This window comes from Neovison vison, chromosome 5, assembly GCF_020171115.1.
Source record: "Neovison vison isolate M4711 chromosome 5, ASM_NN_V1, whole genome shotgun sequence".
Taxonomy (NCBI): Eukaryota; Metazoa; Chordata; class Mammalia; order Carnivora; family Mustelidae; genus Neogale; species Neogale vison.
Window position 1 is genome coordinate 22,634,987 of NC_058095.1, and position 19,777 is coordinate 22,654,763.

At 40.7% G+C, this 19,777-nt stretch overlaps 1 protein-coding gene across 1 annotated transcript in view; it reads left to right on the top strand.

Moving 5' to 3' along the window:
• MED1 (mediator complex subunit 1) overlaps positions 1 to 19,465 on the top strand; it is a 30,166-nt gene extending 10,701 nt beyond the window's left edge. Inside the window, exons 6-17 of the mRNA XM_044248090.1 lie at positions 202 to 230; positions 2,882 to 2,953; positions 3,385 to 3,459; positions 3,941 to 4,014; positions 5,365 to 5,454; positions 6,520 to 6,631; positions 8,120 to 8,244; positions 8,497 to 8,615; positions 9,411 to 9,612; positions 11,759 to 11,854; positions 11,967 to 12,072; positions 13,865 to 19,465. Of these exons, the coding sequence (XP_044104025.1) occupies positions 202 to 230; positions 2,882 to 2,953; positions 3,385 to 3,459; positions 3,941 to 4,014; positions 5,365 to 5,454; positions 6,520 to 6,631; positions 8,120 to 8,244; positions 8,497 to 8,615; positions 9,411 to 9,612; positions 11,759 to 11,854; positions 11,967 to 12,072; positions 13,865 to 17,117 (4,353 nt within the window). The 3' untranslated portion in view covers positions 17,118 to 19,465. The remainder of the gene's footprint in view (positions 1 to 201; positions 231 to 2,881; positions 2,954 to 3,384; positions 3,460 to 3,940; positions 4,015 to 5,364; positions 5,455 to 6,519; positions 6,632 to 8,119; positions 8,245 to 8,496; positions 8,616 to 9,410; positions 9,613 to 11,758; positions 11,855 to 11,966; positions 12,073 to 13,864) is intronic.
• Positions 19,466 to 19,777: the final 312 nt, after the last annotated feature.

The following is a 19,777-nucleotide window of genomic DNA, read 5'->3' on the forward strand; positions in this document are numbered from 1 at the left end:
TTTTGATCTTTAATTTCCCACCCCAACCCTATGGTTTACTAAGTAGGAAGAAGATGCTTTTTGATATCTTAATATAAGGATTTTCTGTAGTTTTAATGTTTTTGTTATAAAGCATGTGCTTTAAAAAAAAGAGAAAAATTTTTGATGTCTTCACACGCCTTAAAGTAGTTTAAAGTTTTAACATGATTTCTTTAATTTCAGAGCTGTCCAGAACTTGTACAGCAGCTAAGGTAGGCAAATGACATTTATATTCTGATACTGACACTGCTCTCTTTATAGCTAGTCTTGAGGCCTATCAGAAGTTACTCTCCTGAAGAAAATATTTATTTTCTTGGATCAGGATTTTTCAGAGTCTGTATTTGTTCACCTTCAGAATTGACTTACCTTGGGTTCTTTTTTTTTAAAGATTTTTATTTATTTATTTGGCAGAGAGAGAGATCACAAGTAGGCAGAGAGGCAGGCACGGGGTGGGGAGCAGTCTTCCTTACTGAGCAGAGAACCCGATGCGGGGCTTCATCCCAGGACCCTGAGATCATGACCTGAGCCAAAGGCAGAGGCTTAATCCACTGAGCCACCCAGGCGCCCCTTACCTTGGCTTCTTAAGCTGCTCCATCTATCCCAGGGTTTCTCAGCCTTGGTAGCATTGACAGTTTGGATTGGAAAACTCTTTGCTCTACGGGGCTACCCTGTGCATTGTAGGATGTTTAACTGTGTCCTTCATCTCTCCCCACTATTTGCCAGTAGTATCTCCTGACGTGTGACAATCAAAAATATCTGTCAATATTTTCATATGTTCCCTGGAGGACAGTCACTTTGGGTTGAAAACTACTGATCTAGCCTCAAGAATTCTGTGTGCAACAAAAATAAATAGAACCTGATTTTTTTTTTAATTTTTCAAACTTTATATATATATAAAAGCTATATTATAAATACAAAGCTAAACTATTAGAGTGCTAACACTACTGCTCATACAAAGAAACATAACAATAGGAAATATAGAACCTAATTATTGAGTCAGAGAAGTCTTTTGAGAAAATTGAGTCTATACCACGGAAAGAACTTTTTTTCACTTTGAGAAAAATTGTTTTACATTTAAGGTATATGTGTGATAAACTCTCATCATAGTAGAAGTGCCAGACTTCAAGAGTTTCTTAGTAGTTGATGGTATTTCCCCCTGGATTATCCTTTTCTTTTAAAGATTTTTATTTATTTATTTGACAGAGATAACAAGTAGGCAGAGAGGCAGGCAGACAGAGAGAGAGAGAGGAGGAAGCAGGCTCCCTGCCGAGCAGAGAGCCCGATGTGGGGCTCAATCCCAGGACCATGGGATCATGACCTGAGCCAAAGGCAGAGGCTTTAACCCACTGAGCCACCCAGGCACCCCTATCCTTTCCTTTTAAGTCGAGTAGAAATTTACTTTCTGGGATTTTGAGAAAGTCATGATATCAATTTTATGTCTTAAATACAGCAAAGTTTTTAGATACTACATGGAGATGGCTTACCTGGGTGGCTCAGTGGGTTAAGCCGCTGCCTTCGGCTCAGGTCATGATATCAGGGTCCTGGGATTGAGTCCCGCATCGGGCTCTCTGCTCAGCAGGGAGCCTGCTTCCTCCTCTGTCTCTCTGCCTGCCTCTCTGCCTACTTGTGATCTCTCTCTGTCAAATAAATAAATAAAAACCTTTAAAAAAAAAAAAGATGTTAATGTTGAGGAAATAAGTTTTATACTTGGCCTTTGCAGTAATCATTTTAATGTATTCATAGCCAAATGTGCCAAATTTGAACGACTTTTTAAAAGTTGGCAACATAAAAACAGCCCTTTTATGAGTTCATTGAATCAGTTAAGTCTAGCAAAGGTATGTTGCCAGAATAGTCCAGAAAGCCAATATTTCTGGTTCTAATCTGAAGTTGGAAATGGCACCAATTTATGAACTGGTGGTGTTTTAAAGTTAATTTGTAAGTATGTTTTGAAGTGGGAAGCTCAGAAATAATATTAGCCTTTACATGCTATTTTTAGTCACGTGGTATAGATAATGATTTTAAGATGGGGGTATTTTTGCTGCTGCTCTTGTTTTGTTTTACTGTCTTCATGGCATTTTGGGCACTAAGTGTTCAATTTTTGCTCAGTAAATGCCTGACCAAATATCTGACATTGTTAGAGCAATTTAGCTTTCAAGAGACTTTTTTTAGTTTGAAAAAAGATACAGAGAATTAGAATTGTTGAGTTGTGTTGTGTTGTGTTGGATTGCTGAGCCTGCCCACAGAACCCAGTTGACTTAAGAATCCAAGCCTGAATATTGAGTTCTAGGATGCGAGGGGTCTAAGTAGTAGTTTCTTTTTCCTGGAGCAGGTCTAGTCATACGAACATTTTGTGGTTTGCCTCCATAGTACTCATCTCCTTTACTCTAGGTCTCCTCTCTCTCTCCAGGTGTTCATTTTCTTCTCTGCTTTTAGGTTGCCGTATACATTCATGCAAGTGTTCTATCTTCCCTATTTATTTATTTCCATTTCCTCTCCAATCAAAAATTTGTTTTCCTCATGACATCCAGTCATCTTAGTTACATGTAAGGGGAAAAGAAAGTGATTTATTTCAACCAAGTCTCATTGGTTAGGATTGAATTATTGGAGTATATGAATTAGTAGGTCTTTTTGACTGTCTTTTATAGTGCTTACAGGTACCTTCTCTAGATAAATGGGATAGAGAAAGGAAATCATTTCATTTTCTTTTGCTACTTTTGATTGACTCTAGAAAACTTTGGGGAGAAAAGAGCAAACCAAATTATTAAAATTAGTTTTAGGTAACCATGATTTTTGACGCTTTGCATTAAGATTGAGTAGTAATTGTATGTTTTATTCTCTTCCCTCTCCCCCGAACTCCTTATAGGGAAAAAAATTTTGATGAATTTTCCAAGCACCTTAAGGGTCTTGTTAATCTTTATAACCTTCCAGGGGACAAGTAAGTATTTTTAAAATTTTTTTGCTTTTGTTGGAAAAATCAGTATAGATGTAAAACCATTTTGTGCTTAGAAATTTACCAAGTCTTCTGCCCTATTTTATTTGTCATTTCTTTTCATACTGACTACCTATAGCTTCCAACTTTATATCTTTCAAAGGTATTTGAAGTAAATAATTTCTGTATTCATGGATATAATGCTAAAAGAGACTAAATCCTTGAGATGTCTTCAACATAGTGCTTTTGAAGCTGAAAAGTAATTAGTTGTGGAACTGGCTCATCATTTTTATTTTTAACCTACCTGGGATTCTGTTAACTAGCCTGGCTCTTTCAAACAGAATTGCCCTCTAGGCTATGTTAATGTTTGTTTGTATGTATGTGTAAGTATATATTTTTCAACTGTTTGACTCTTGTTCTCTTTATCTACGTTCTAGCAAACTGAAGACTAAAATGTACCTGGCTCTCCAATCCTTAGAACAGGACCTATCTAAAATGGCAGTTATGTATTGGTAAGATGGGCTCCAGTGTCAATTCCATATGACCCTCTGGATACTTTGTTCTCAAAGCTCTTCAGCTAGGGGGTTGCTAGGGTACTATATTACCTTACAGCTGCATAATATTATATATTTTACCTATATCGTATATCTTGTCCATCTCCTTTTACTTCCCAAATGATTGCATTTCATTTTCTCAGTATGTCTTAAGTTGTTGGTTGATACTCCATCAGTTTTATTTGAAGACTTGTCAAACCTGGCCTCACATCTGATAAGTAATAGTCTAGTTGTCATTTTTGTTCACCATATTACAAACTGGTTTATACTTGTAAATAATCCCTTTACCTTGAAAGTGAAATATAATTGTTATACGTCCAGTTATAGAACAACTTATTAAGATAGTATTCTAAGACTTTTAACAGCTTCTTATTAGGGCATTGTGCACTATTACCTTCAGGGCTTTAATACAAGCAAACATAGATCATTTGTCTCACAGGAAGGCAACCAATGCTGGTCCCTTGGATAAGATTCTTCATGGAAGTGTTGGCTATCTTACTCCAAGAAGTGGGGGTACGTGATTCTACTTTGCTTACTTTGAAAAATATTTATTTATAAAAGATTTTATTTATTTATTTGTCAGAGAGAGCAGCAGACAGTGGGGGAAGCAGACTGCGCACTGAGCAGGAAGCCCAGTGGGGGGACTCAGTCCCAGGGTCCTGGAATCGTGACCAGAGCCAAAGTCAGACATTTAACCAACTGAGCCACCCAGTCGTCCCAATTTCATTTTATTTTTTAAAGACTTTTACTTAGGGGCGCATGGGTGTCTCAGTGGGTTAAGACTTTGCTTTCATCTCAGGTCATGATCTCAGGGTCCTGGGATCAAGCACCACATCGGGCTCTCTGCTTAGCAGGGAGCCTGCTACCCCCTCTCTCTCTGCCTGCCTCTTTGCCTACTTGTGTTCTCTGTCTTGTCAAATAAATAAATAAAATCTTTAAAAAAAATACTTTATATATTTGTCAGAGAGTGAGAGCGAGAGCGAGCGAGCACACAGGCAGGGGGAAGGAGAAGCAGGTTCCCTGCTGAGCAAGGAGCCAGTGTGGAACTCCATCTCATGACCCCAAGATCATGACCTCAGCTGAAGACAAGACACTTAACCGACTGAGCCATCCAGGCTCCCCTATTTGTTAATTTATTTTTAAAGATTTATTCATTTATTTGTGAGAGACACAGAAAGAGTGTGCAAGTGCATGTGCGGGGGAAAGGGCAGTGGGAAAGGTAGAGAGAATCTCTAGCAGACTTCCTGCTGAGCACGGAGCCAAGATCATGACCTGAGCGGAAATCAAGAGTCGATCACTTAACCCACTGAGCCACTGAGGCACCCTGAAAAATGTAAAAATGTTTTATTTTAGTTAAGGAGTCATTACATTTATACCTTGGGTTATAAGCAGAGGGAGAAAATTACTAGTCATTTGTTTATTTTTAAATGGTTTCTAAGGTGTTAATACCTGCCTTCCCCAAGTTACATTTTTATTTTATTATTATATATATATATTTTTAAATATTTTATTTATTCAAGAGAGAGAGTGAGTGAGAGAGAGCATGAGAGGGGAGAGGGTCAAGGGAGAAGCAGACTCCCACTGAGCTGGGAGCCCGGACTCAGTCCCGGGATGCCAGGATCATTACCTGAGCCAAAGGCCATCACTTAACCAACTGAGCCAACCCAGGTGCCCTCTACCCCGTTACACTTTTAAACTGTGAAGTAAATTATTGCCATTAGATTCAATATTTAGGCTTCCATCGTATCTCATAAGTTGTTTTGGAGCATATGAAATTACTCTCTCATATATAGTTTTGTAAAAATAGGAACGTTTTTGTTTGCAATTTACCTAATAAAAATAGTGCTGTTTTATTTTGTGTAGGTCATTTAATGAATTTGAAGTACTATGCCTCTCCTTCTGACCTGCTCGATGATAAGACTACATCTCCCATCATTTTGCATGAGAATAATGGTAAGACTTTAACTGAAAAGCAACTGAAGGTTTTGTTCAGTGTTTTAAAAATATTTAAAATAATTTGAATGCCTGAGCCTGGCTGTGTATTTCCTGAGTTGCTACTTCGTAATAAGTTTGCCATCTTACCAAAGTTTGCTGTTCCTGTCAGATTTTGCATCTGATTCACATACACACACACTCTTAAGTATATATACATGTATGTGTACATACATATAATAATAAAAGCTTAACAGGTGCTTTTGAACAAGTAAATGAATGAATGAAAAGGTGTAAACCATCTGACTTGAAATAATCCCCTTTAATCATTACTTCAAAGGTGAAGAGATTAGCCAGCTCACTAAAGAATACAATAATGGATATTATTTTCTATTTGCATTTTTTATTTTTTATTATTTTTTAAGATTTTGTTTATTTATTTGAGAGACAGATCACAAGTAGCCAGAGAGGCAGGAAGAGTTGGGGGTGGGGGGCTCCCTACAGAGCAGGAAGCCCAATGCGGGGCTCGATCCCAGGACCTTGGGACATGACCTGGGCCAAAGGCAGAGGCTTTAACTGCTGAGCCACCCAGGTGCCCCTTTATTTGCATTTTTAAAATTTTATTTCTTATTAGAACAAAGGGGAAGCTTGAACTCACAACCTTGAGGTTAAGACCTTAGATGAGATCAAGAGTCAGATGCTTTACCAAATGAACCACCCAGGCACCCCCTATTTGCATTTTAATACACTGAAACAGTGAGAAATGGCTTAATACTTCATTTGGTCCCTTTGTTATAACTTAAGTCATTGACTATCCTATAATCATAATTCTATTTAAATGCATTCTGGAATTGGAGAAAATAATTAAGTGTTGGTAATGAGGCTTTAATTTTTTTTTTTCTTTGGGATGCATTGTTTCCTATATTTTGTTTTATTTACTGACAGAAACATTGGTTGTAGAGGTATTATCTGGCAAATTAGGGCTGACAGATTAACAGAAGTTAGCCTGATTTTTTGTTTTTAAATGTTAAGATCCTTGTAATTTGTGTTATTTTGGAGAATACTCTTTTTCTTTCCTATTCTCAGTTCCTCGCTCGTTGGGTATGAACGCATCAGTGACAATTGAGGGAACGTCTGCTATGTATAAACTCCCAATTGCACCATTAATTATGGGGTCACATCCAGTTGACAACAAGTGGTAAGTTAAGCATAATCCTAGCAAAGTTCATTTTTTCAACTTCAAGCCCAGTATGAAACAAGTATTACTTTTTTTTTAAAATTAATTAATTAATTAATTTGACAGACAGAGATCACAAGTAGACAGAGAGGCAGGCAGAGAGAGAGGAGGAAGCAGGCTCCCTGCTGAGCGGAGAGCCCGATGTGGGGCTTGATCTCAGGACCCTGAGATCATGACCTGAGCCGAAGGCAGAGGCTTAATCCACTGAGCCACCCAGGCGCCCCTGAAACAAGTATTACTTTGACTTGCCTCTTTCCTCACTTGACTTTCTAGAGATTGATTTTTTTATTTTATCCATTTAATTTCTCTTTTCATCATCTATTTGAATGTTCCTCTGTGAAGTCTGTTTATAGAACACATTGTCTGTCCTGAGAGAGAAAGAGAAGAACTGTACTACTTCTAATTCCACCGGTTTAATGACTGCTTTTTTTCCTTATGTTGATCATGGGGCTTCTGTTGACTGGAATACTAACTAGAGACTCAAGATAGATGTTTGATTAAATACTTTAGGGTTAATAAATAAGATGTTTTGCAACTGGGGGAAGAAAGTTAAAAGAGTGAGCTTTTTTTATGATTTATTTATTTGAGAGCATGTGTGTGCATGTGTGCACACTAGCAGGGGAGAGGAGCAGAGGGAGGACAAGTAGACTCCGCACTGAGCACAGAGTCCGATGCTGGGCTCATTTCGGAGCTTGATCCCATGGCCCTGAGATCATGGTTTGAGCTGAAATCAAGAGTCAGGGAGAGGGGCACCTGGGTGGCTCAGTGAGTTAAGCCTCTGCCTTTGGCTCAGGTCATGATCTCAGGGTCCTGGGATCGAGCCCTGCATTGGGCTCTCTACTTAGCAGGGAGCCTTGCTTCCCCCTCTGTCTCTCTTCCTGCCTCTCTTCCTACTTGTGATCCCCTCTCTCTCTGTCAAATAAATAAATAAAATCTTGAAAAAAAAGTCAGATGGATGCTTAACTGATTGAGCCATTCAAGTGCCCCAAAAGTGAACTTTTTTAAACCTTTTTTTAGAATTTATTTAAGTAATCTCTATACCCAGTGTGGGGCTCATACTCATGACCTCAAGACCAAGAGTCTCATGCTCTAGCGACTGAGCCAGTCAGGTGCCCCAAAAGAGCGAACCTTTGATAGGCTTTTGTTAAATGATATGGGCATGTTTAAGAATAGGTGTTTAGATTTTTCATTTTTTTTTTTTTTAAAGATTTTATTTGTTTATTTGACAGACAGAGATCACAAGTAGACAGAGAGGCAGGCAGAGAGAGAGAGAGGGAAGCAGGCTCCCTGCTGAGCAGAGAGCCCGATGCGGGACTCGATCCCAGGACCCCGGGATCATGACCTGAGCCGAAGGCAGCGGCTTAACCCACTGAGCCACCCAGGCGCCCTAGATTTTTCATTTTTATATGAAGTCAAAATCCAACCAACCCCCTCCTTTTTTTTTTTAAGGACCCCCTCCTTCTCCTCTATCACCAGTGCCAACAGTGTTGATCTTCCTGCCTGTTTCTTCTTGAAATTTCCCCAGCCAATTCCAGTATCTAGAGCATTTGTTCAGAAGCTTCAGAACTGCACAGGTGAGTTTTAAGCATCAAGAACTAATTCTTGTTATAAATTGGAAAAACAAACTTCAAATTCAGATGATCTTAGATTTTCAGTCTTGGCCTCAAGTACTGATGGGTATAAATGTCATGGTGCTTTGTACTAGTAAATGCTCAGTAAGTACTTTTTTAATAAATGGATGAATGAAATAGAAGTCATGAAAGGAAAACTGAGCTGTCAACATTTTGATGTTATTGTGATCCTTATGTTGATCCTTATTTTTCCAGGAATTCCATTGTTTGAAACTCAACCAACTTATGTACCCCTCTATGAACTAATCACTCAATTTGAGCTGTCAAAGGACCCGGACCCCATACCTTTGAATCACAACATGCGATTTTATGCTGTAAGTAAGGCTCCATAGATTGTTGTAGGTTATATTTGAACCTATGATCAGAATCTTCCTTTGTAGGATTACTGAGGTCAGAAACGTTCCTTTGGACTACTGGATCATATCCTAGTTCCTCATTCAGGCAGGAAATTACAGAAATTTCTGAAACATACTGAAGAAAAAGAACATGAGCTTCCAAGTCAGGAAGTAACAATGTACATTTCATGGCCAACATTTCAGATGAAATTCTCTTAATAGTATCCTGAACTTTTATAAGTTTGTAAGTAGCTGTTAAGAATTCTTAATGTGTACTTCTTTTAAGTGTCATGAGCTTTAATCTGGAAACATTTTTCAAGTACATACAGAGAAGAAAGTGCTAGAATGAATAAAATAAGGAGGATTCCAAAACCTCATCTGGACTTGAATTTATTTGAATGTTTGAGGAAAGTCTAAAGTAGTAGTTCCCAAATTCTGATTGTGTTACAAATATATTATACAAGGTATTTTATTAAAAATAGGGATTTTGCACTTATAGTTTAGGGGTTCTTTTATATAGATTTTTATATAGTTTATAATTTTGTTGGGTTAGGAAACCACTAATAGAACATTTATAGAAAAGGGGTCTTTTCAGCCAAGTGAGTAATCGGCCTTTATAACATTAGCTGACCAAAGAATTCACTGGGGAGTTTTATTATTCACTGAGAAACTGCTGCTGATTTTTGAGGAGTAGGGGTTTTTCCCAGGGTATTTTGTGGTTGGAGCACGATGGGTGAGTAAATAGTGCTCATTTCCTTTGTTCTTTTTGCCCAGGCTCTTCCAGGTCAGCAGCACTGCTATTTCCTCAACAAGGATGCTCCTCTTCCAGATGGCAGAAGTCTACAGGGAACCCTAGTTAGCAAAATCACCTTTCAGCACCCTGGCCGAGTTCCTCTTATCCTAAATCTGATCAGACATCAAGTGGCCTATAACACCCTAATAGGAAGTTGTGTCAAAAGAACTATTCTGAAAGAAGGTATTGCCTTTCCTTTTGATATACCTACTGGCAAATGGAAACTGTTTGTTCTCATGGTTCTCTAATTTGATGGCTTATATCTTCTGTGGAGCTTTTATAACTGGTTTCCAGTTGCAAGTGAACTGAATTAGAACCTCAGTGGGAGGAGTTGGGAATCTAGTTTAAGCTCCACATATAATTATGATGGAACTAATCCATAAATTGGCATTTGGAAACCACTGTGGTTTTTTTTGTTTTTGTTTTTGTTTTTGTTTTTTATAGTGGACTTAACTCTTTTTCTGCATACAGTAATATAATTAGGTACCTACAGGCCTGAATCTTATAATAGGTATAGAAGGTAGAACTTGGGATGCTATGGGAAGAGATGATTTCTTTCTTTTTCTTTCTCTCTTTATTAAGGAATCTCTAATTCATAACCCCAAGATCAAGAGTTGCATGCTCTGCCAGGTGGCCCAGAGACGATTTCTTGAGATTTAAATTGTGGGTGGTTATGACAGTGCTTGCCAGCTTTTAGTCCTGCCTGAGTGTTTCCTATCCCCGTTCTTTGGGGAACTTAAGCATATAGCTTAAAAAGGGGTAAGACCCATGCCCTTTTCTTTTTCTCCTAAGATTCTGGAATGCTGATATTTTTCAAACAGTCTGCTGTTAGAATCCCTGATGAAACTTTTAGCTGCTCTTATGAACTGTAGTTAATTTTTTACCTTAGTTGTAAAGCACCTCATTGAGAGAGCTGTATTAGTGTGAATGGCAGGCAAAAAAGAAACAAAGAAGGCAAATCAGAAGATCTCTTTTTTGGGAATAAGAATTGTTTTAGACGGGGATCCCTGGGTGGCTCAGTTGGTTGGATGACTGCCTTCGGCTCAGGTCATGATCCCGGAGTCCCGGGATCGAGTCCCGCATCAGGCTCCCAGCTCCATGGGGAGTCTGCTTCTCTCTCTGACCTTCTTGCTCATGCTCTCTCTCACTGTCTCTCTCTCAAATAAATAAAATCTTTAAAAAAAAAGAATTGTTTTAGAGGGTTGCTTGGATCGCTCAGTCAGTTAAGTGTCTGCCTTCAGCTCAGGTCATGATCTTGGAGTCCCAGGATTGAGCCCCATGTTGGGCTCCCTGTTCAGCGGGGTATCTGCTTTTCTGTCTCCCTTTGCCCTTCTCTGCTGTGTTCTCTCTCTCTTGCTCAGTTTTTCAAATAAATAATAAAATCTTAAAAAAATAAAAAAGACTGCTTTAGAAATGAGAAATATTAGAGAGAATAATGACACTGCATGTGTGCAGGTGTGCTTATGACCTTTCTATTTCATGTATTTGAATCCTGGGAGAATTCTCCAACTAGTTTGAGGGCATCTGGAAATAGTTTTTGTAAGATAGTTATAATAGTTTTGTAAGATAGTTATGAAGTTAGTCCTGCAAGATGTGTGCTTTCTCCCAAGAAAGTATGTGATCCTTTTCTCTGGGCTGCCAGTATATTTGGCTTAACGACCTATGATGATAGTTAGGTATTATATGTGTATTTGGCATAAGGATGTCATTTTATTTATTTACTTACTTTACAGATTTTTTTATTTTAGAGAGACCACAAGCAGGGGAAAGGGCAGAGGGAGAGGGGGAGAGAACCTTCAAGGAGACTCCCTTCAGAGCCCTGAGATCATGACCAGAGCCAAAATCAAGAGTTGGCTGCTTAACCAGCTAAGCCACTCAGGCACCCCATGGATATGATTTTAATTTTTTTAAAGATTTTATTTATTTGTTTGATGGAGAGAGCACAAGCAGGGGGAACAGCAGGTAGAGGGAGAGGGAGAAGCCAGCTTGTGATCTCTCTCTCTGTCAAATGAATAAATAAAATATTTTTTTAAAGATTTTATTTATTTATTTGACAGACAGGGATCACAAGTAGGCAGAGAAGCAGGCAGAGAGAGCGGGAAAGCAGGCTCCCCGCTGAGCAGAGAGCCTGATGTTGGGCTTGATCCTAGGACCCTGGGATCATGACCTGAGCCGAAGGTAGACACTTATGACTGGGCCACCCAGGTACCCCTGGGATTTAGTTTCTAAGGAGACAGAATTTCGTTCTGTATACTTAGGGATTATTATTTACTAGTGTCTAGTCTTTTATCTGGTTGATTATTTTATTCTCCTTTACTTTGCCTTTTAGATTCTCCTGGCCTCCTCCAATTTGAAGTATGTCCTCTCTCAGAGTCCCGTTTCAGCATATCTTTTCAGCACCCTGTGAATGACTCCCTGGTGTGTGGTGAGTTGTGAGGGGGTTAGCACTATTCTTAGGGCAGTGGTTTGGTCCATTTATCTTCTTTTTGAAGTCAGAAACTGAATTTCTCTCAACTCTTACATATTTTGTCTTTCAGTGGTAATGGATGTGCAGGACTCAACACATGTGAGCTGTAAACTGTACAAGGGGCTGTCAGATGCACTCATCTGCACAGATGACTTCATTGCCAAAGTTGTTCAAAGGTAGAACTGGCCCTTTTCCATCAGAGTCCCATTAATGCTGTTTTGAGTATCAGAGTGAATGGGAATTAGGAAGAAAGAATTTAGTCACAGTTTTGAATTCACCTTTCTCTGCCTTGAGATTCAAAAGCAATGTAAGCTTTGGTTTTTTGATTCTGAGAATAATAGGAAATAAGGTAGGTAACTTTAGGTCCTAAAGGTTGTTTTAGGAGGAGACAGCTGAAATAAGATGTAGGGTTCCCCCCCAACTTTGCAACACTTTTTAACATATGTAGTATGTCAATTGTTGGCATGTGGGAAGATACTTAAGCCAGTCTGCTTCCCAGAAACGTTAATATGTAATTTTGGATTTTTCTAGAGTAGGTGCTTGTGGTCTGTTTTGTAAATAAATTTTACTGGACCATAGCCCCATGTGTTCATTTATATATTATCTGTGCCTTTTTTTTTTTAAGTAAGTTTTTTTTTGTTTTTTTTTTTAGAGTGAGAGTGTGTGCGGGGTGGGGAGGGGCAGAGGGAGAGAGAGAATCCCCAGAAGACTCCCTGCTGCGTGGAGTCTGATTTGGGGCTTTATCTCGGGATTCTGAGATCATGACCTGAAGTGAAATCACATCAACTGACCGAGCCACCCATGCATCCTATATATTGTACATGGTGCCTTTTTTTATTGTCCCCCCATGGTGTCTTTTGAACTAAGATGGCAGAATAGTTGGACAGAAACCACGTGATATTCAAAAGCCTAAAATATTACTATTTGGTCTTTTAAGAAAGGTTGCTAAAATGTTCTAGAGCAAAGTGTTTTAGAAAATACATTATTAAATTTATCTGTAAGATAGAAAGTGCTTTGCTTTAAAATAATCAAGATTTTATACCAGTAATAGTATTTTTCACAGTATAGGTTTGGGATGATCTTAGCCATTAAGGTTTAGAATTTGTTGGCTCAAGGGATTATCCTAGTGGTTCATTAATTAAGAGAAATAGCATATCCTATTAATCACATGTGAAGCCCCAAAGGAAGGCATTTTCTTACTGAGTTCATTTTTTTTTTTAAGATTTTTATTTATTTATTTGACAGAGAGAGAGAGCAGAGCAGCAGGCAGAGAGAGAGGGGGAAGCAGGCCCCCTGCTGAGCAGAGAGCCCGATGCAGGACTCAGTCCCAGGACCCCGGGATCATGACCTGAGCTGAAGGCAGAGGCTTTGGGCCACTGAGCCACCCAGGCGCCCCGTCTTACTGAGTTCATTATTATCAGTTTTCTTTTGGTTCAGTATGACATCTAATTGTACTCTTGTTTATGTTTGTGGTTTGGTTGGTTTTTGGTAGTGCTTCAAAAGAGGTTTTGAGATTGCCTACTGATACAGATTCTTTTTAGAATGAATTTGCTCAGAGCTCTGGCATTTTATTTTATTTACTTATTTTTAAAATTTATTTATTTTTTAAAAAAGAATTTATTTATCTGACAGAGAGAGACATAGTGAGAGAGGGAACACAAGCAGGGGGAGTGGGAGAGGTGGAAGCTGAGCAGGGAGCCCAATGTGAGGCTCAATCCCAGGATCCTGGGATCATAACCTGAGCCGAAGGCAGACACTTAACTGGGCCACGCAGGCGCCCAGCTCTGGCATTTTATAGAACTATTTCTGCCTTTCAGGTTATTTGCCTTACCTGAGAATTGTATATTGCAAACCTCTGAGGGCATATCTGAATCTCAGGCAGAATTAAACCCTGCTTTCCCAATAAGAATTGTTTTCCTTTAGCAGCTAATACACTGCTAATTTTGTTTTTTCTATCTTATCTTACAGATGTATGTCCATCCCTGTGACGATGAGGGCTATTCGGAGGAAAGCTGAAACCATTCAGGCCGACACTCCAGCACTGTCACTCATTGCAGAGACAGTTGAAGACATGGTGAAAAAGAACCTGCCCCCGGCTAGCAGCCCAGGGTATGGCATGACCACAGGCAACAACCCAATGAGTGGTACCACTACACCAACCAACACCTTTCCGGGGGGTCCCATTACCACCTTGTTTAATATGAGCATGAGCATCAAAGATCGGCATGAGTCGGTGGGCCATGGGGAGGACTTCAGCAAGGTGTCTCAGAACCCAATTCTTACCAGTTTGTTGCAAATCACAGGGAACGGGGGGTCTACCATTGGCTCGAGTCCGACCCCTCCTCATCACACGCCGCCACCTGTCTCTTCGATGGCCGGCAACACCAAGAACCACCCGATGCTCATGAACCTTCTTAAAGATAACCCTGCCCAGGATTTCTCAACCCTTTATGGAAGCAGCCCTTTAGAAAGGCAGAACTCTTCTTCCGGCTCACCCCGGATGGAAATATGCCCGGGAAGCAACAAGACAAAGAAGAAGAAGTCATCAAGATTACCACCTGACAAACCCAAGCACCAGACTGAAGATGACTTTCAGAGGGAGCTATTTTCAATGGATGTTGACTCGCAGAACCCTATCTTTGATGTCAACATGACAGCAGATACGCTGGATACGCCACACATCACTCCAGCACCAAGCCAGTGTAGTACTCCCCCAACAACTTACCCACAACCAGTACCTCACCCCCAGCCCAGTATTCAAAGGATGGTCCGACTATCCAGTTCAGACAGCATTGGCCCAGATGTAACTGATATCCTTTCAGACATTGCAGAAGAAGCCTCTAAGCTTCCCAGCACTAGTGACGATTGCCCACCCATTGGTACCCCTGTGCGAGATTCTTCAAGCTCTGGGCATTCTCAGAGTGCCCTCTTTGACCCTGATGTCTTTCAAACCAATAATAATGAAAATCCTTACACAGATCCAGCTGACCTAATTGCAGATGCTGCTGGAAGCCCTAGTAGTGACTCTCCTACCAATCATTTTTTTCCTGATGGAGTAGATTTTAATCCTGATTTGTTGAACAGCCAGAGCCAAGGTGGTTTTGGAGAAGAATATTTTGATGAAAGCAGCCAAAGTGGAGATAACGATGATTTCAAAGGATTTGCATCTCAGGCACTAAATACTTTGGGGGTGCCAATGCTTGGAGGTGATAATGGGGAGACAAAGTTTAAAGGCAACAGCCAAGCTGACACAGTTGATTTCAGTATTATATCAGTGGCTGGTAAGGCTTTGGGTCCTGCAGATCTTATGGAGCATCACAGTGGTAGCCAGAGTCCTTTATTGACTACTGGGGACTTAGGGAAAGAAAAGAGTCAAAAGCGAGTAAAGGAAGGGAACGGCACCAGTAATAGTAGTCTGTCAGGGCCAGGATTAGATAGCAAACCAGGAAAGCGCAGTCGGACCCCTTCTAATGATGGCAAAAGCAAAGATAAACCTCCAAAGCGGAAGAAGGCAGACACTGAAGGAAAGTCTCCGTCTCACAGTTCTTCTAACCGACCTTTCACTCCACCTACCAGTACAGGCGGATCCAAGTCTCCAGGCAGTTCAGGAAGGTCACAGACTCCGCCAGGTGTTGCCACACCACCTATTCCCAAAATCACTATTCAGATTCCTAAAGGCACCGTGATGGTGGGCAAGCCCTCCTCCCACAGTCAGTATACCAGTAGTGGTTCTGTGTCTTCCTCAGGCAGTAAAAGCCACCATAGCCATTCTTCCTCCTCCTCTTCCTCATCTTCTGCTTCCAACTCAGGCAAGATGAAAAGTAGTAAATCAGAAGGTTCATCAAGTTCCAAGTTAAGCAGCAGTGTGTATTCTAGCCAAGGGTCTTCTGGATCTAGCCAGTCCAAAAATTCATCCCAGTCTGGGGGGAAGCCAGGCTCTTCTCCTATTACCAAGCATGGACTGAGCAGTGGCTCCAGCAGCACTAAGATGAAACCTCAAGGGAAGCCATCATCACTTATGAATCCTTCTTTAAGTAAACCAAACATATCCCCTTCTCATTCAAGGCCACCTGGAGGCTCTGATAAGCTTGCCTCTCCAATGAAGCCTGTTCCTGGGACTCCCCCATCCTCTAAAGCCAAGTCCCCCATCAGTTCAGGTTCTGGTGGTTCTCATATGTCTGGAACCAGTTCAAGCACTGGCATGAAGTCATCTTCAGGGTTAGGATCCTCAGGCTCATTGTCTCAGAAAACTCCCCCATCATCTAATTCTTGTACAGCATCTTCCTCTTCCTTTTCCTCAAGTGGTTCTTCCATGTCATCCTCTCAGAACCAACATGGGAGTTCCAAAGGGAAATCTCCCAGCAGAAATAAGAAGCCGTCCTTAACAGCTGTCATAGATAAACTGAAGCATGGGGTCGTCACCAGTGGCCCTGGAGGTGAAGACCCAATGGATGGCCAGATGGGGGTGAGCACAAATTCTTCTAGCCATCCAATGTCCTCCAAACATAACATGTCAGGAGGAGAGTTCCAGAGTAAGCGTGAGAAAAGTGATAAAGAAAAATCCAAGGTTTCCACCTCTGGGGGTTCAGTGGATTCATCTAAGAAGACCTCAGAGTCAAAAAATGTGGGGAGCACAGGTGTGGCAAAAATTATCATCAGCAAGCACGATGGGGGTTCTCCCAGTATTAAAGCCAAAGTGACTTTGCAGAAACCTGGGGAGAGTAGTGGAGAAGGGCTCAGGCCTCAGATGACCTCTTCCAAAAACTATGGCTCTCCACTCATCAGTGGTTCCACTCCAAAGCATGAGCGTGGCTCTCCTAGCCATAGTAAGTCACCAGCATATACCCCCCAGAATCTGGACAGTGAAAGTGAGTCAGGCTCCTCCATAGCAGAGAAATCTTATCAGAACAGTCCCAGCTCAGATGATGGTATCCGACCTCTTCCAGAATACAGCACAGAAAAGCATAAGAAGCACAAAAAAGAAAAGAAGAAAGTAAAAGACAAAGATCGGGACCGGGACCGGGACAAAGACCGGGACAAGAAAAAATCTCATAGCATCAAGCCAGAGAGTTGGTCTAAATCACCCATCTCTTCAGACCAGTCCTTGTCTATGACAAGCAACACAATTTTATCCACAGACAGGCCCTCAAGGCTCAGCCCTGACTTTATGATTGGGGAGGAAGATGATGATCTTATGGATGTGGCCCTGATTGGCAATTAGGAACCTTATTTTTTAAGACAAAAATGGCCAGAGAAAAACTAATAAGTTTATAGGCAAACCACCATAAGGGGTGAGTCAGGTGTGATTTTGTGTTAAAGAATCTTAAATGGCATGGCTTTGACACCGAGCTGGGTACATTTAGAAAGGCATAGCCAGACCCTACTAAAGAGACCATAGGGTTTGATTTTGGTTACCAAGAATCACTTTTTCCTTTGCCAGAGAAAAAAGAGGAAAAAAAAAAAAGTTAAAGTACTTGCTTATGAATGGGAGGGTGTGGGTGGGACATAGGGAGAGGGAAGGGTGGGAAACAGTTTTGTGGGAAATATTCATATATATTTTTTTCTCCCTTTTTCCATTTTTAGGCCATGTTTTAACTCATTTTAGTGCATGTATTTGAAGGGCTGGGCAGCAAATGAAAAAGCAATACATTCCTTGATGCATTTGCATGAAGGTTGTTCACTTTGTTTGGATAGTTGTCCATTTGAGGCATGGGCAAATGAAGGACTTTGGTCATTTTGGACACTTAAGTAATGTTTGGTGTCTGTTTCTTAGGAGTGATTGGGGGAGGGAAGATAATTTTAGCTATTTATTTGTAATATTTTAACCCTTTATCTGTTTGTCTTTATACAGTGTTTCTAATTCTATAAGGTTCAGGGTTCAAAGTAATGGGAGGTGGAAGAGCAAGGCTTATTTGGTGGTAGGGAGCCTGTAGCTTGTGCTGGTACTGTAGCATTAAGCCCAAACAGATTAGTCAGAGTCCACCTTTGGAGTTAAATAGAAAAACCAAAATGGTATTTTTGTTTTAGGAGGTTTATCGTAGGGTTCAGACATCATAGGAATATTAGGAGTTACCTCTCTGTGGAGGTACTGATTTATATTCTCTTTTGTCCTTTAATAAAGGCTGGGCTGGCTTTTTGGGAAGTAAACATGTTTTCAGATGCAGTAAGGTTTAATGTACAGCCTCCCTGACCCAGTGGCATGAAAACCATTACAGAATTAATAGTTCTCCTATTTCCACAATGTGCCAAAAGTCCACATCCCAGCATTTTGTTTGTAGGAGAACTGATGCCATTCCTGAGAGCTGGGCTCCTTATTTCTCTGCATCACATGGAGGAGGAGTCCAGACTTCAGTCACTCCACTGTATGCTCCCTTAAATAAAACAGTAAGAAATTTGCAGCCATAGTTCACTTAAAACAATTTCAAGCTCACTTGAAGTAATGGGGGCCTGGAATGCTAGGTGGGCATGAAGATACACCCTTGCTACTATGTAGCAACTCAATTGGACCTTTTTGGAGGAACAGGTCTGAGTCTGGATTCTGGGGGACATCAATAAGAAGCCCTTCTCATAAATAAAGAAATCCAGGAGACCATTTGAGTGCAACACAAGTTCTCAGTATTTGGAGGGTCCTCTCAAAATTCTGCGGCCTTACTTTGATTTTGACACCTGCACTGTGCCATTCCTGATGATTCCATTCAGGATCTGTATCAGCAGGACGGGGCACAGTCCCCAGCACAACTCTTCTGGATTAAAAAAAAAAAAAAAAAAAAGCCAGGTGATTCATTTGTGTGTGTGTGTGATAAATGGAGTGACTTCATCAGATATTGAAGAAGATTTCTATATTCAGCTCTTTCTGCAGGTTGGAGTTAGCATAGAGTTGGAAAATCAGCTTTGGCGTTCTTTCCTGACTGTCTCTGATTTCCTCTAGTGTTCTCCCTTTTCTGGTCATCAGCTCTCAACAACTCTGCCACTTTTGTGTCCCAAGGTAATAAGAAGTAGGAAACGAAACATTGCAAAGTGGAGCAAGAAAAGTTATCGGTTACCGTATCAGAGTCAAATGTCTTGGGTGACACTAAGGAGGACATGGGCAAGGTGATACCAGAGTGCTTTATCTTGTGATGCTGATACAGTAGCAGCCTCTCAAACATATAACCAGGTTGGATTTCTCACAAGTTTCTCACCTAGTTTTGAATCCTATCCCATTGGTTTCTGCAGAGGAAAAAAAAAAGTTACGTGGTTTTTAAGTTTGTTCTGGGTGGGGAAGATCTTATGGGGAATGTACTACATATCAGGGGCTCAGCTTCCCCAAGCAGAGCCAACAGATACCAAAATGAGTAAACTGGGAAGCTTTTTCTCTCTTTCTGTCTTCATCCCAGATCAAAGAATCCCGAGTTAGGATCTGGATGAAGGATAAGCCCCTGAATTGTCGATGGGCACACCCCACACACTGACCCAGCATCTGAACTTGCTTAACAGGGAGCCGGGGCTAACCTGCTTCACCCTGCCTGAGAACCAGGGAGCACTGCATTTCTCCACAGGGTGGAGGAGAAGAGGCAGAATAAACCAAGCCTGGGACACCTCCCTCCTGTCTAGGTGTCCTCACTCTCCTGTTTCAAAAGACTGCAAGGACATGAAGTCAACTTCTACCTGTCTGCTGCTGCTGGTGTCTAATGTATTCTTAGTTTGACCTGATTCCTCTTCTGTCTTTTGGCTTCATGTTAGGGGTTCTTGGTCAAAACCTGCTCTGATGTACATGAAGATTTCAGGTTCAAGATCCATGTGTTTTAAAATGTATTTTATAAACGGGGGAATTGAAGCAGGATATAATTGCCAAAACTGGCCTTGAGGTTAGTGACTCTTGGAAAGATTTTTCCTTAAGGC